The 10,456-nt window shown below is 47.7% G+C and overlaps 1 protein-coding gene and 1 long non-coding RNA gene across 4 annotated transcripts in view; one reads left to right on the forward strand and one right to left on the reverse strand.

Moving 5' to 3' along the window:
• FOXK2 (forkhead box K2) overlaps positions 1-3,277 on the forward strand; it is a 27,175-nt gene extending 23,898 nt beyond the window's left edge. Inside the window, exon 9 of the mRNA XM_087826439.1 lies at positions 1,452-3,277. Coding sequence (XP_087682565.1) covers positions 1,452-1,648 — 197 coding nt within the window. The 3' untranslated portion in view covers positions 1,649-3,277. The remainder of the gene's footprint in view (positions 1-1,451) is intronic.
• LOC148091320 (uncharacterized) overlaps positions 1-10,452 on the reverse strand; it is a 16,953-nt gene extending 6,501 nt beyond the window's left edge. For all 3 annotated transcript variants that reach the window (XR_015715909.1, XR_015715908.1, XR_015715907.1), the window contains exon 1: positions 1,439-10,452. This is a non-coding gene — a long non-coding RNA (uncharacterized LOC148091320). The remainder of the gene's footprint in view (positions 1-1,438) is intronic.
• Between the last annotated feature and the right edge of the window lie 4 nt (positions 10,453-10,456).

Here is a 10,456-nt window from a genome sequence, read left to right on the forward strand (position 1 = left end):
CGTCTTCCTGTTCAGGAGACACCCAGGGTTTCACCACTGAGGCTGATGGAGTGGACTTTAGTATGTCGAGAAATTTTCCTTCTGTTCTGTTTGCTGGGTAGTTTTATCATGAAAATGTGCCGAGTCTTGTCTGGTGCCTTTTCTGTACTAAGGTGGCCACATGGGTTCCCGTTCCTTGCACTCCTGGCATAAACCCACTTGGTTATGTGGAACCTTTTATGAGACTTGACTTATTTTGCGAAAACTTAGTGGAGGGTTTGTGTGTATTCGTCAGGGATGTGGTTTGTAGTTGTGCAGTTTTTGGCAGCTCCTGGGGCTGCTCGTACTGCTCCCCAGAAAACCCAACGTGCTCCTGGCGGTCCTTCATCTAATCTTGCCAACTGTACTGTGGTTCTGGTCACAGGTACTCGGTCAGTCTTTGCTGGGACTCAGGGGGCAGCAGGTGTCGGGAAGGAAGGTCGCCGGTTGCCCTCCAGGCTCCTGTGCACGCAGGCTCTCTCTGTGGGCAAGACCCCCTTTAGGCCATCTGCTGCCTGGGTCCCACACCTCCCTCAGGGAAAGGGCACGAGGGTGGAAGGGTAAGGAACTCCCTGGAACAGAAACTTTCCCTGGGTCACATGGGCCAGTCGTGCTGTGTGCTGTGGCTTCAGGCTTCTTTCAGCCCAGTCGGCCTTCTCACGTTGAGTAAGTGGCACTTTCTCGATGCAGAGCAACCCTTTTGTTCACCTTCTGGAGTTTACCTGGTTGTACAGAGCGTGGGGCAGGTGAGGGCAGGAGTGGTGGAGACCCTTGTGCACAGCAGGGACGTCCCACGTTGGCCTGGGAGGAGGAAGGGCCCCTGTGCTGAGTGCCTGAGGGAGGAAGGGCTCAGAGGTTGAGGCGGAGGCCGGGGAGAAGCTGGGAGGCCCATCCACTGTTAGCCTGAGCCCCACACCCCGCTCCCCTCCTCCTGTGTGGAGAGATCGGGAGCATTCAGGGGCTCAGGGAGAGAACTTCGGCAGCAGCCCCTTGGCCACGACAGCAAAGCCATACTGTTGGCACCACCTTTGCCTGACCCTGAGCCTCAGTCTCCCCCAGGGTTCTGTCAAGATGGCTGTTAATAAGAACACCCACAGTCAGCCCTGGCCTGTGTGGCTCAGTTGGTTGAGCGTCGTTCCAGGCCGTTTGATTCCCAGTCAGGGCACATACCAAGGTTTCGGGTTCAGTCTCTGGTCAGTGTGTATAAACATCAGTCAAGGCAACAGATGGTTGTTTCTCCCTCTCCCTTTCTGTTGCTAAAAAAATCAACAAAAAAGTATATATATTTTAAAGTACCTTGACCCACAATCATGGTTTACTTGCCCAGGCTCCTGTGCCCTTGGCCACCAAGGGACATGCAGGTCACAGAGAGAAGCTGACACTTGGGGCAGAGCCTGGGGTCTCATGCGGTCTTACTCACTCTCTCTCTGCAGCAGCGGCAAGTCCTCTGCACATGCTGGCGACACACGCATCAGCGTCGGCCTCCCTGCCCACAAAGCGCCAGAATGGCGACCAGTCAGAGCAACCGGAGCTGAAGCGGGTCAAGACCGAAGATGGTGAGAGCATCGTCATCGCCCTGAGTGTGGACACACCGCCGGCAGCCGCGAGGGAGAAGGGCGTCCAGAACTAGCGGCCTGGAGAGCTTTTCTACTTTACTGTCAACTCTGTGGTGCCAAAAGGAGACACTGCCCGTCACTGATGCTCGGAGCACATTCTCTCGGTGGGCAGAGGGCCCTGCGGTTGGACTTCATGTCAGCACTGAAAACACAAAACCCAGGTGGCCTTAAAACTCCTTAAAGACAGAAGTCACACCTGAACTTGAAACCACACAAGGAAACCTGGTTCTGGCAGTGTCTCCCCGCCCAGTGCCCACCTTTAACCCTGAGCAGACTCGCGGTCCTTCCCAGGGAGGACCGTGCCCAGTACAAGCAGATCGGCCGGGACGGGCTTCCTTGAGGGGACCGAGCAGAAGCCCCCCTCGGAGGACCCACGGGGCTGGCAGAGGAGACAGTATTTTGTTGTTCACATGTGGAATTAGAATATTTTGAGGTGTACTTTCTTTCTTTACAAAATAATGGGGTCTTTGACATTTCAGATCACTCCATTTCTACTCTGGAAATTTTGGAATCACACAGGACCTTCAGTGTGGGTTTCATTTGGAGGAAAAAAACCACGTAGTTCTGTTTGTTTTCGTTGTTTGTTTTCAGCCTATGGAATGATTTCCTTTGTCCAGTTAAAGGTCAGGAGGAGCTACTTGATGACAGCTGCCCATTTTCCCGTTGGAGCAGCTGCCTGATGAGTTTACTCCCTCTCAGTGTGTGGGACGGACAGATGGACGTGGAAGGGCTGCATGGATGAACTGCGGGCTGCACTTAACTGTTTTTCTTGCTACTTTTTGTTGTTTCTTTGTGTTGACTTTGTCCCTGGCATAATTTTCCACTCTAAGTAAAACAAGTCTCATAAGTATTGTGTGTTTAAAATGACAGAACTATTCCTACTTTATTTGGGGGAAAAAATTCAATCTTTTGTCACCCTTTCAAACAAATGTCACAGATTTCTGGGTGGCACGTTTGCTATTTTAGGTGCTGTCACCGGCTCAGCATCGTCTTGACCAGCTGTCTTCCCAACTCTGCCCCACTCACCCAAGAGCAGCTGCTGGGGTGGAGCAGAAACTTCGTGTTAATACAGGGTGTTAGAAGCAAATGCCCTGCGATCAAGCACTGGGAACATCTAGGTCGTTTTCCGATTTGTGATAGGAAATTCCACTCAGCCTTCGAAACGGAATCCACTACTAAGGCTGATTTCTCTCCTACAAAAAATAAAAGCGAGAGGAAAGGAAACAGGTGAGAGAATGAAAAGCAGGAGGCACTCCCATGGCCTCGGCTTACACGCCTCCAGGAGAAAGCCACTCATCTTTCCAGAGTGTACCGCGGTTAGGGCTGAGCACCGTGCAACTAGTAAGAAGGCTCTGGCCTTATTGTGAATTTTTAAATGTCATCATCATAACGTTATTTATTTAAATGTAGTTGTTTTGGTATTTAATTTTTTATTTTTTATTTTTAGAGAGAGAGGAAAAAACCCTGTATTTTCCTGGTGGAATGAAACAGCTCAGAATGGTATATTTAGGCAATTTTAAAACATTTATTATTTACCTAAAGACCAAATATGATAAATCTGTTCTAAGTATTGTGTGTCAATCCAAAGTATGGAGCTGTCACAATGTTACTACAGATCATGCATATTAAAAATTATGAAATTACTGCAAATAGCTGGATTTATAACTCAGCCATTTAAAAAATAAAACAGAACCATTAAGTGACTGAGACACGTGTGTGACAGTGGCAGAATCTCACCTGCAGGTTCCAGCCCAGGCGGGAGCCCCTCAGGGCAGCAGCCTGCATCATCCAGGCACTTTACAAAATACCTGAGAATGTATGTTTTTGTCTTTTTGTTCAGGAGGTTTGCAATGTGCAAAATAATTCAGACTGTGCTGTGTCCTGTGTGTGGGGTTGGGTCACTCCTCTGAGGGACCTAGACCTGTTTGTCTTGCTAGTGCCCCTAACTGAGCTCTTGGTAGGTGAATAGGCAAGACCACCCATGGGGGACTTGGCTTGGGCGACAGTAACTCGATGCACTGGGTGTTGTCTTGGAGACCTCCACACAGCAGCGTGCTTGTCACCACCCAGACTCGGGCACATTCTCCCTACTTCAGCCCAGTTCATCAGTTGGTTATTGCTGAGCCTGAAACACAGACCTTACCGGACGCTATGTACCCAGTTCTTAGATTTTAGAGGATAGGTTTTCGCTGTAAGGCAGCTGGAGTGCCTCTGTCAGCCGAGCGTAGTCCCTTTCCTCCTCCCCTCTCACTCATTAGTTGGCATTTAGAAATTTAAAAATACTAAGATAGCTGGAAAAAACATAGATTAGAAAACTACCATATTCCAAGCAAGTTTTTTTCAATTTAGCTCTCAATTCCCAAGAGCCCTTCACACACCAAGGGTCCCTGAGCCAAGTCCCTCCTGCCCTGCTGGAGGCCTGGTGCCACACACGTAACACACGTTGAACGCCCTCCCTGCTGTCCACTGGCAGTTCCTAATGTCTTATTTCAAGAAGTTTCTACTTTGACTTTTGCCAAACTTCTGAGCTCCCTAAGGGACTGGAAACTTCATTTCTGCAGCTTTGCCCTGAACCAAACAAAAATACGAAAGAGAAACTCGCGTGACCTGCACGGCGTGGTGCGTTCCAGGGTGTCTGTGTGCTAGGGCTCATCTTCCCGTGTCAGTAGCGTCCCCACACAGACAGCTAAGGTCCTCAAATACACCACCCCTCGTCCACTAGAACCAGAAGAGCCGGAAGTCATGGTCAGAGGGGTGGGGCAGTGTCAGGACTTGGGATTTCTGTGCTCTGTGACACAGGGATAAGTGACAGTCTTCAAGTCCTAACTGCCATTAGTCCAGAGGTATAGTGGTGGTTTGTGTGCAAAGATTTGAAATTTTAAGAGTACCAAGTTCCTGAAATCCAATAAAATATTTTTATTAATTTTGATTGAATACAGTATCATTGTCATTTTGATAAACTTAAGCAGGCATTTCTGTTTTGCTTTTTTACTTTATGCCCCTTTACTGAGGACGCCAAAGGCCTAGCACCCTTGAGGTGTGTGAGAAGGCGCTGCTGTGATGGCCACTGTGGAGGCCCGCCCACTGGACAGGCCCTGGGTGTTTGCACTGCACATGAGGAAGGCACGGTCACAGGCTGCGGTAACAACTAAGAATCAAGGTCACTGCAAACAACCTGCAATAGCTTCCCCATGAGATGAAATCTTGTCTGAAGTGGCACACGCCCATTCAAGTACCCACACTGACCCTCTGGTTGTCCAGCTGCTACAGAAAGTCTGGCATGGATTGCTGGTGTCCTGAAGCTTGCTAAAGTGCTTCAGTCTAATCCCAGGGTGCCAGGGGGAAGGAGTCCTGAAAAGAATGGCATGAAGGGCCCTGGGGAGCTAAATGAAGATAAAATTGAGCATTCGAGGACAGAGTTCATATGGAGTGTTTCACTCCCAACATTGATGCCCTAATTTAAAACAAGTTACGTTAGAGAAAAGCTGCTCGTCATGTACTGAGACTGTTTCTCCTAACGAAAGAAAGCATCCATAATGGTTTTTTCAGATGTTATCCATGTTGTATTAGTAGATATTTTAAAATGCATTATGGTCTTATCCTCCCTTCTCTCAGGAAAAGCTACTCTCGTTAATTCATTAGGTTCACCTTGCTGGTGTTAAACTGAGTCTTAAAAGATGACACCCATCCCAGAGGGCAACCAACCTTTACTCACAGAAAAGATGTTGTATGGAGGAGGCCCTCACTTCAGACACAGGAAACAATTCAGTAAGAGCCCTGTTCATTATTGCAGGGAGCCCACATTTGCAGCCACGTTTGGTCTGTAACGAAGACATTGGCACATGATGAGCCTCCATGCAGTCCTCACACAGTAGGTTAGTAGGTTCAGGGCTGAATGGGGAGGTGAAGAGCCTCCAGTACACAGTGATTGCAGCCTGCTGGCCAGTGCTCAATGCAGGGTTCTGTGCAACACCACACTGGCTGGCCTGCCCCTTGCTGCTGCCCCTGTGCGCTTACATTCATAGTGATACAAAAGTCGGATTTTCACATGGGCCTCTGGTGACCTCTGAGGAGATGACTAAACCAGTGGGCACAGATGTCCCAATCTGAGAAACGTCTGTCAGAGGCCCCTGTGGTGTAAGCACACTGCCCATGTGTCTCCCAGTGGCCACAAAACGACCACTGGCAATAAGTAAAGCAACTATCTCAGTCCTCCAAAAGTAACAGTTGCAGGCAGGTGGGGGTAGGGGGATTGAAAGTGGAAGGACCACCTATAATATGGTGACTGTTTTCCTGGGTTTTCTTTCCTCTTATATCTCCTGGCACAGACTCTGGGACAGCCCGAGTATCAGACCTACACGTGAGGAAAGAACTTGGGTATGAATACCCAAGAAAGCCTCTCCACTCATTCTGGCCAGAGTCCTGGGAAAGGGCCCCATGAGACCGACCGTGGGGATCGCGCAGCCAGACTCCAAGGACTAGGGGAGAATCTGTCACTTTTCTCTCTCACCATTTTAGCCTCACACTGGACCCAGTCACAGGGAACGTGCAAGATTCACAAAGCTCATTGGACCCCAAATAGGATAAACTCAAAACAATGCCAAGACATACCTTTAACCACAGAAACGGACGGCTTTCTAACCTCAAGGCAGACAAGGCAAGTGCCGTTGCACACAGAGCAACACGAACGGCAGGTTTCTCTTCCGAACCACGGAGGACGCCTTACTGGGAACCTTGAAGGGCTGATAGTAACTGCCACTCAGAACACTACACCCAGAGAAAATGCCGGGAAGGCAAGTGAAATAAAGATGTTCTTAGATGAAGGAAGGAAACTGGGCCAGCAGAGCTGCTCAAAAAGAAATGCTAAAGGAGGTTCCTCAGGTAGAAAGTAAATGAGAAACTTGGAACTTCAGGAATTGAGAAAGAGATCAACAGAAATAGTAAATACCTGGGCAAATATTATAAACAAATTTTTCTTCGGCTCTTTATGTCTGACTTTCCAATGTAAAAACTAACATTCGTTCAGGGTTACGTAAACATGACATTGACAGTTACAACAGTGAGGAAGGTGAGTTTGTAAGGTTCCTGTGTGTCACTGGAAGTGGTAAGACATTAATTCTGAAGTAGACTGAAAAGGTAGCTTTGTAGCCTGATCACTAGTGCAGTCGCCAGTGATACCTAACAAAGATACAGTAAAAAGCCTACGGGTGAGTTGCAACGGGACGCCGAGAACTTCAAGTCAAAGACAACCCTGGAGAGGCTGTGGGCGCAGTAGACCACTGCGATGAAGTGAGTCCCACGAGCTTTCTGGGTTCCCAGTGCATTTAACAGTTCACGTTATGCTGTAGTCTATTTAGTGTGCTTTAAAAAGTTGTCTAAAAAAGTGTACATAGCTTAGAATAGGCGAGTCCAGAGGAACAGAAAGCAAATCAGTGGTTACCAGACAGGAAGATGGGAGGAAATGGGCAGTGATTTCTTAATAGGTATGAGGTAACTTAGGGGTGTGAGGCGAGTTTTGAAACTAAGGTGGTAGCTGCCCAACATTGTGAATATACTAAATGCCATTAATTGGTACACTTTATAATGGCTAATTGTGTTATATGAATTTTTCCACAATAAAAACAAAGAAAACTTGAGACCTAGGTGTCACTAGCAAATTCTACCAAACGTGGAGGAAAAGCAATTTAAAATTGAGAACACTAACCTGGTGAAGCCGCAGCTTATACCTGTGGACAAAGCAAACAGCAGGTACTCTGGAATCCTGCAGCAGTTTGTATGACATTAAGCCATATGACTCCGCAATCTCAGTCTTGATAATTTATCCAAAACAAACAAAAAGTTATATTCACCAGGTAAATCTATCTGAATGTTTAGAGCAGCATTTTGTACCCTCTCCCGAAACTGGGAACATCCCGAATGTCCTTCAGTCAATGAACAAGCTGTGACCGTGGATGATACTTGGCGATGGAAGAACTGCTGATACAATATTACAGGTGAACCTCAAAGGCCTTACACTGAGTGAAAGCCAGACAAGAGGCCACCTACTCTGTTATGGGCTGAAATGTATCATCCTAACGCTGGTACCTGTGAATGTGACCTTATTTGGAAATAGGGTCTTTGCAGATGTGATCCAGTTAAGATGAAGCCATCAGGCTGGGCTCTACTCCAACTGTGGGTGTCCCAAGAGGAGAAAAGGCGTGCACGCGCGCGCACACACACACACAGGCAGAAGTCGCCATGACCCATCTCCAAGCCAGGGGCTGCTGGCAACCACCGGCAGCTGGAAGAGAGACCTGGGACAGACTCCCTCAGTGCCCAGAAGGAGCCAACTCTGCCAACACCTTGGTTCTGACTTCCAACCTCCAAAACCCTGAAAGAATAATTTTCTGTTGTGTTAAGCAGGCCAGTCTGTGCTCATTTGTTACAATAGCTCCAGGAGACTGCTACACTAAGATTAATGACATGACATTCTGAGAAAGCTCTACAGTCAGTGGTTGCCAGGAGCTGGGGGTGGCGGTGGCTACAAAAGGAGAGTGAATCCTGGGGGACTGTGGCCACACAACTATGCATCTGTCAACTCATAAAACTGCACGCACCCAAAAAGAAAGTGTGAATTTCAAAAAAAAAAAAATTAAAAAGCTAAAATTATCCCACTGTCCATGAATTACCGGTTGGGGAATAAATAGGGCTGGGCCCCTAGGTGTGTGTGCTGGCTCAGTCCTGATCCTAACCCTGAGTGTGGGGCTGCTGTTCACAGGGCTGGGACAGTTCTGGAAGATGAAACCTGAACAACTGCCTCCTCCACACCAAACGACAGTGCTGGCTCACCCCGGCTGCCTCTGTCTCGGAGACCCTATGGTTAAAAAGCAAAGAGCAGTGTTTACAACATGATGAAGCTTGACAACATTGTGCTAAAAGCAGCCAAAGACAAAAGGCAACATACTGTATGTTCCACTTATACAGAATGTCCAAAATAGGCAAACTGAAAGGAGGCTGGTGTTTATCAGGGCGGGGAGGGGGGAGTGTGTGTGACTGCAAATGGGTCTGGGGGTCCTGTCTTTTGGCACGATGAAAACCTTCTGGAACTAGACGTCTGCACATTTTGCATGTATTTAATGCTACATACTCTTTAAAATGGTCAAACTGGTCAATTTCGTGTGTTTTACCACAATAAAAAGTTTCACCTGAAGGAAGGTTAGGGCAAAAACATGCTTTATGGGGGAGCCGGCAGCTGTACAGATCTGACCATGCAGTGGCTCTTGGGGCTGCAGTGTGTTCTGCTGCCACTTCAGTCGCTTCCTCTGTAAGGAAAGTGAGGCTCAACCTTCATCCCGTCGAGGATCCCTGAGAATCTGGTAGGAGATGGAAGATGCACACCCCTCCACACACAATGTGCAGTTCCCAGCGCTCACAAACACCCTAACCCACCCCTCGAACCAGAGGGGACCCCCCCCTTCCATCGCGTCATGCAGGGAGGACACTTCAGCTCATCCTGAGCACAGGCCTGGCACACTATGAACCATGGCAGCACAGTTTATGAGCTGTCTGAAACGAAGCAGTCACAGCCGAAACCGTGAGGCTGTATTTCACAAAGTACTTCTCCGGAAGAACCTTATATTCAATATTCTACTCAAACCCTAGCACAGCTGCATTTTCAGTGGCGCTTCTTCTGCCCCTCCTATTACAAACTATAAAAATGGCCAGAGCAGTTAAGGGACACGGCCTGATCTCCTCTTGAAGACTCACCACAGGACCTGCTCTCACACTTTGGATGGCACCAGGGTGTGCCACATCCGTCTGCCATGCCTTCCTCTCCAGTTCCCAGGCTCTCCATGCACTGAGAGCTCCCATTCTTCCTTTACAGACATGTCTCCCCCAGTGCAATGTATACTTAGATACACCAGAGGGATTGTACTTGGGGAAAATACAAAATAGTAATTATACAGATGTGAAGGATGCCTCCTATTCCCCTACCTAAAGTTCAGGCTCAAGTGTTAGCTGAGTGAGCTTGAAACCAATAGGGCAGCCCTATACCACACAGGCAAGGGGTATCCAGGCCCACGAGACAGTGGGCAGAACTTGCCTGACAGGGACCATAAAAACTGCTAAGGAACATTACTCTCTTCACCTCTGCTCCCCAGCGGGAACTCAACCGACAAGCCATCACCCGATGCGTGGCCAGGTGTCCTGCAGCCTTGGCTTCCACCTGGCCCTGCCACAGCATCCCTAGAGCCCACAACCCAATGAGATTCTCAAAACTGGGGGCTTGGTTTTGTAACATACAATTCTTTTCCCCTGAGGGGTACAGAATACAACAAAATTAGTCACTTTTATTTAAAAGAAACATTAAAAATAAGTGTGCAAAATTAAATTTCATGATTAAATACACATGAAAGGAACATGCATACTTTACACTGAAACCCACATACAAAGTTAGCTGATTACACGACAGTAAAAGAAATGGCAAAACAGAGAACTTGCTGCTGCAGATTTTAAATGTTTGCAACCTGAAATCAAAACCTTAAATTAGGTTTCTTTAAAGGGAAATTAAGGAAATCAAATAGTCCTCAAGTAGTACTAACACTGAGCCCATAACCTATTTTAGTTACCAAATGTTAAAAAAAGTTATGTGCCTTTCATCCTCAAAACGTTAGTGTGCAGCTCTCCTTACAAACACTGGGGAGAGAAAAAGGGGGTGAGACGGAGTGGAAGCGGCTCTGCTTTGTTGAGATGTCAAACTTTTCCCTCCATATCCTCTAAACTGAGATGCTTTCTTCTATGACTAATTTTTAAAGACTATGTGTTACTCTGTTCCCTGCACA

This window comes from Miniopterus natalensis, chromosome 17, assembly GCF_054644295.1.
Source record: "Miniopterus natalensis isolate mMinNat1 chromosome 17, mMinNat1.hap1, whole genome shotgun sequence".
Taxonomy (NCBI): Eukaryota; Metazoa; Chordata; class Mammalia; order Chiroptera; family Miniopteridae; genus Miniopterus; species Miniopterus natalensis.